Here is a 1,039-nt window from a genome sequence, read left to right on the forward strand (position 1 = left end):
AATGTATAAATAACCTACTCGAGGTCAACTCAAATTCAGCTAGTGAAAAGGTAGCTCAAGCTCGGCCTCAAACAATAAATGAGTTGAAATTGTGTACTTCTTTGAACTTGTTTATGATAAAAAATCGAGTTTGAGCAACTTACTCCCCCTCCTTGAGTACTCAAAATTTGAATTGCCATATAACTTAAATTTATAGATCGTTTTCTATGGAATTGGGATCTATGACTGATTAGAAGTTCCTTAGGCTCCTGCTGAAACAAGAGGGCGTATGCTAAGTTGCCTAAGAGCACTGTGCAATGCTGATATCAAAATAGGCTTTGTCATCGGCAAGGATGTTTCTCTTCCTACTGTAAATGTTCGATCAGCCAAGAATCCTCTCAAAGATATTGGAGGCGAAGCTGCCATCAAAAGGCCAATCCTCGCCTTTTTTTCCGGTTACATGCACGGTCGAGCCCGTCCAATTCTCCTGAAACATTGGGGAAAAGATCCTGACATGAGAATTTTCGATCGTCTGCCTCATGTCAAGGGAAACAAGAATTACATTGAGCATATGAAGAGCAGCAAGTATTGCATTTGCGCCCGAGGTTTTGCAGTGCACAGCCCCCGAGTTGTGGAATCCATTTTCTTCGAATGTGTCCCGGTAATTATATCTGACAACTACATACCTCCATTTTTTGAGGTTTTGAACTGGGAATCCTTTGCTGTTTTCATCTTAGAAAAGGATATTCCAAATTTGAAGAGCATACTGCTATCTATTCCTGAAGAGAAATATCTCGAGATGTTAAATGGCGTGAAACAGGTACAGAAACATTTTCTTTGGCATGCTGAGCCTGTAAAGTATGATTTGTTTCACATGACTCTTCACTCAGTTTGGTACAACAGAGTTTTCAGGTTAAATTTGGCATAGGCTGTATCCAGAGTTAAATACTAACATATAGTCGTTTAGAATTGCAGTTTTCTAGAAATAATAATATAAAACTCAATGAAAAACTGAAAATATTTAACTTTTTTTTTTTTTTTTTTTTTTTTTTTTTTTTTT

General features: G+C 37.2%; 1 protein-coding gene across 1 annotated transcript; it reads left to right on the forward strand.

Annotated features, from left to right (window-relative positions):
• Positions 1-244: 244 nt before the first annotated feature.
• Positions 245-1,004, forward strand: LOC111389705 (probable glycosyltransferase At5g03795; the record flags this gene model as incomplete). The annotated part of the gene is made up of 1 exon (XM_023014652.1): positions 245-1,004. A coding segment is annotated over one exon (663 nt), but the record flags the coding sequence as incomplete, so codon positions are not given.
• Between the last annotated feature and the right edge of the window lie 35 nt (positions 1,005-1,039).

Source organism: Olea europaea, unplaced genomic scaffold (genome assembly GCF_002742605.1).
Source record: "Olea europaea var. sylvestris unplaced genomic scaffold, O_europaea_v1 scaffold6128, whole genome shotgun sequence".
NCBI lineage: Eukaryota > Viridiplantae > Streptophyta > Magnoliopsida > Lamiales > Oleaceae > Olea > Olea europaea.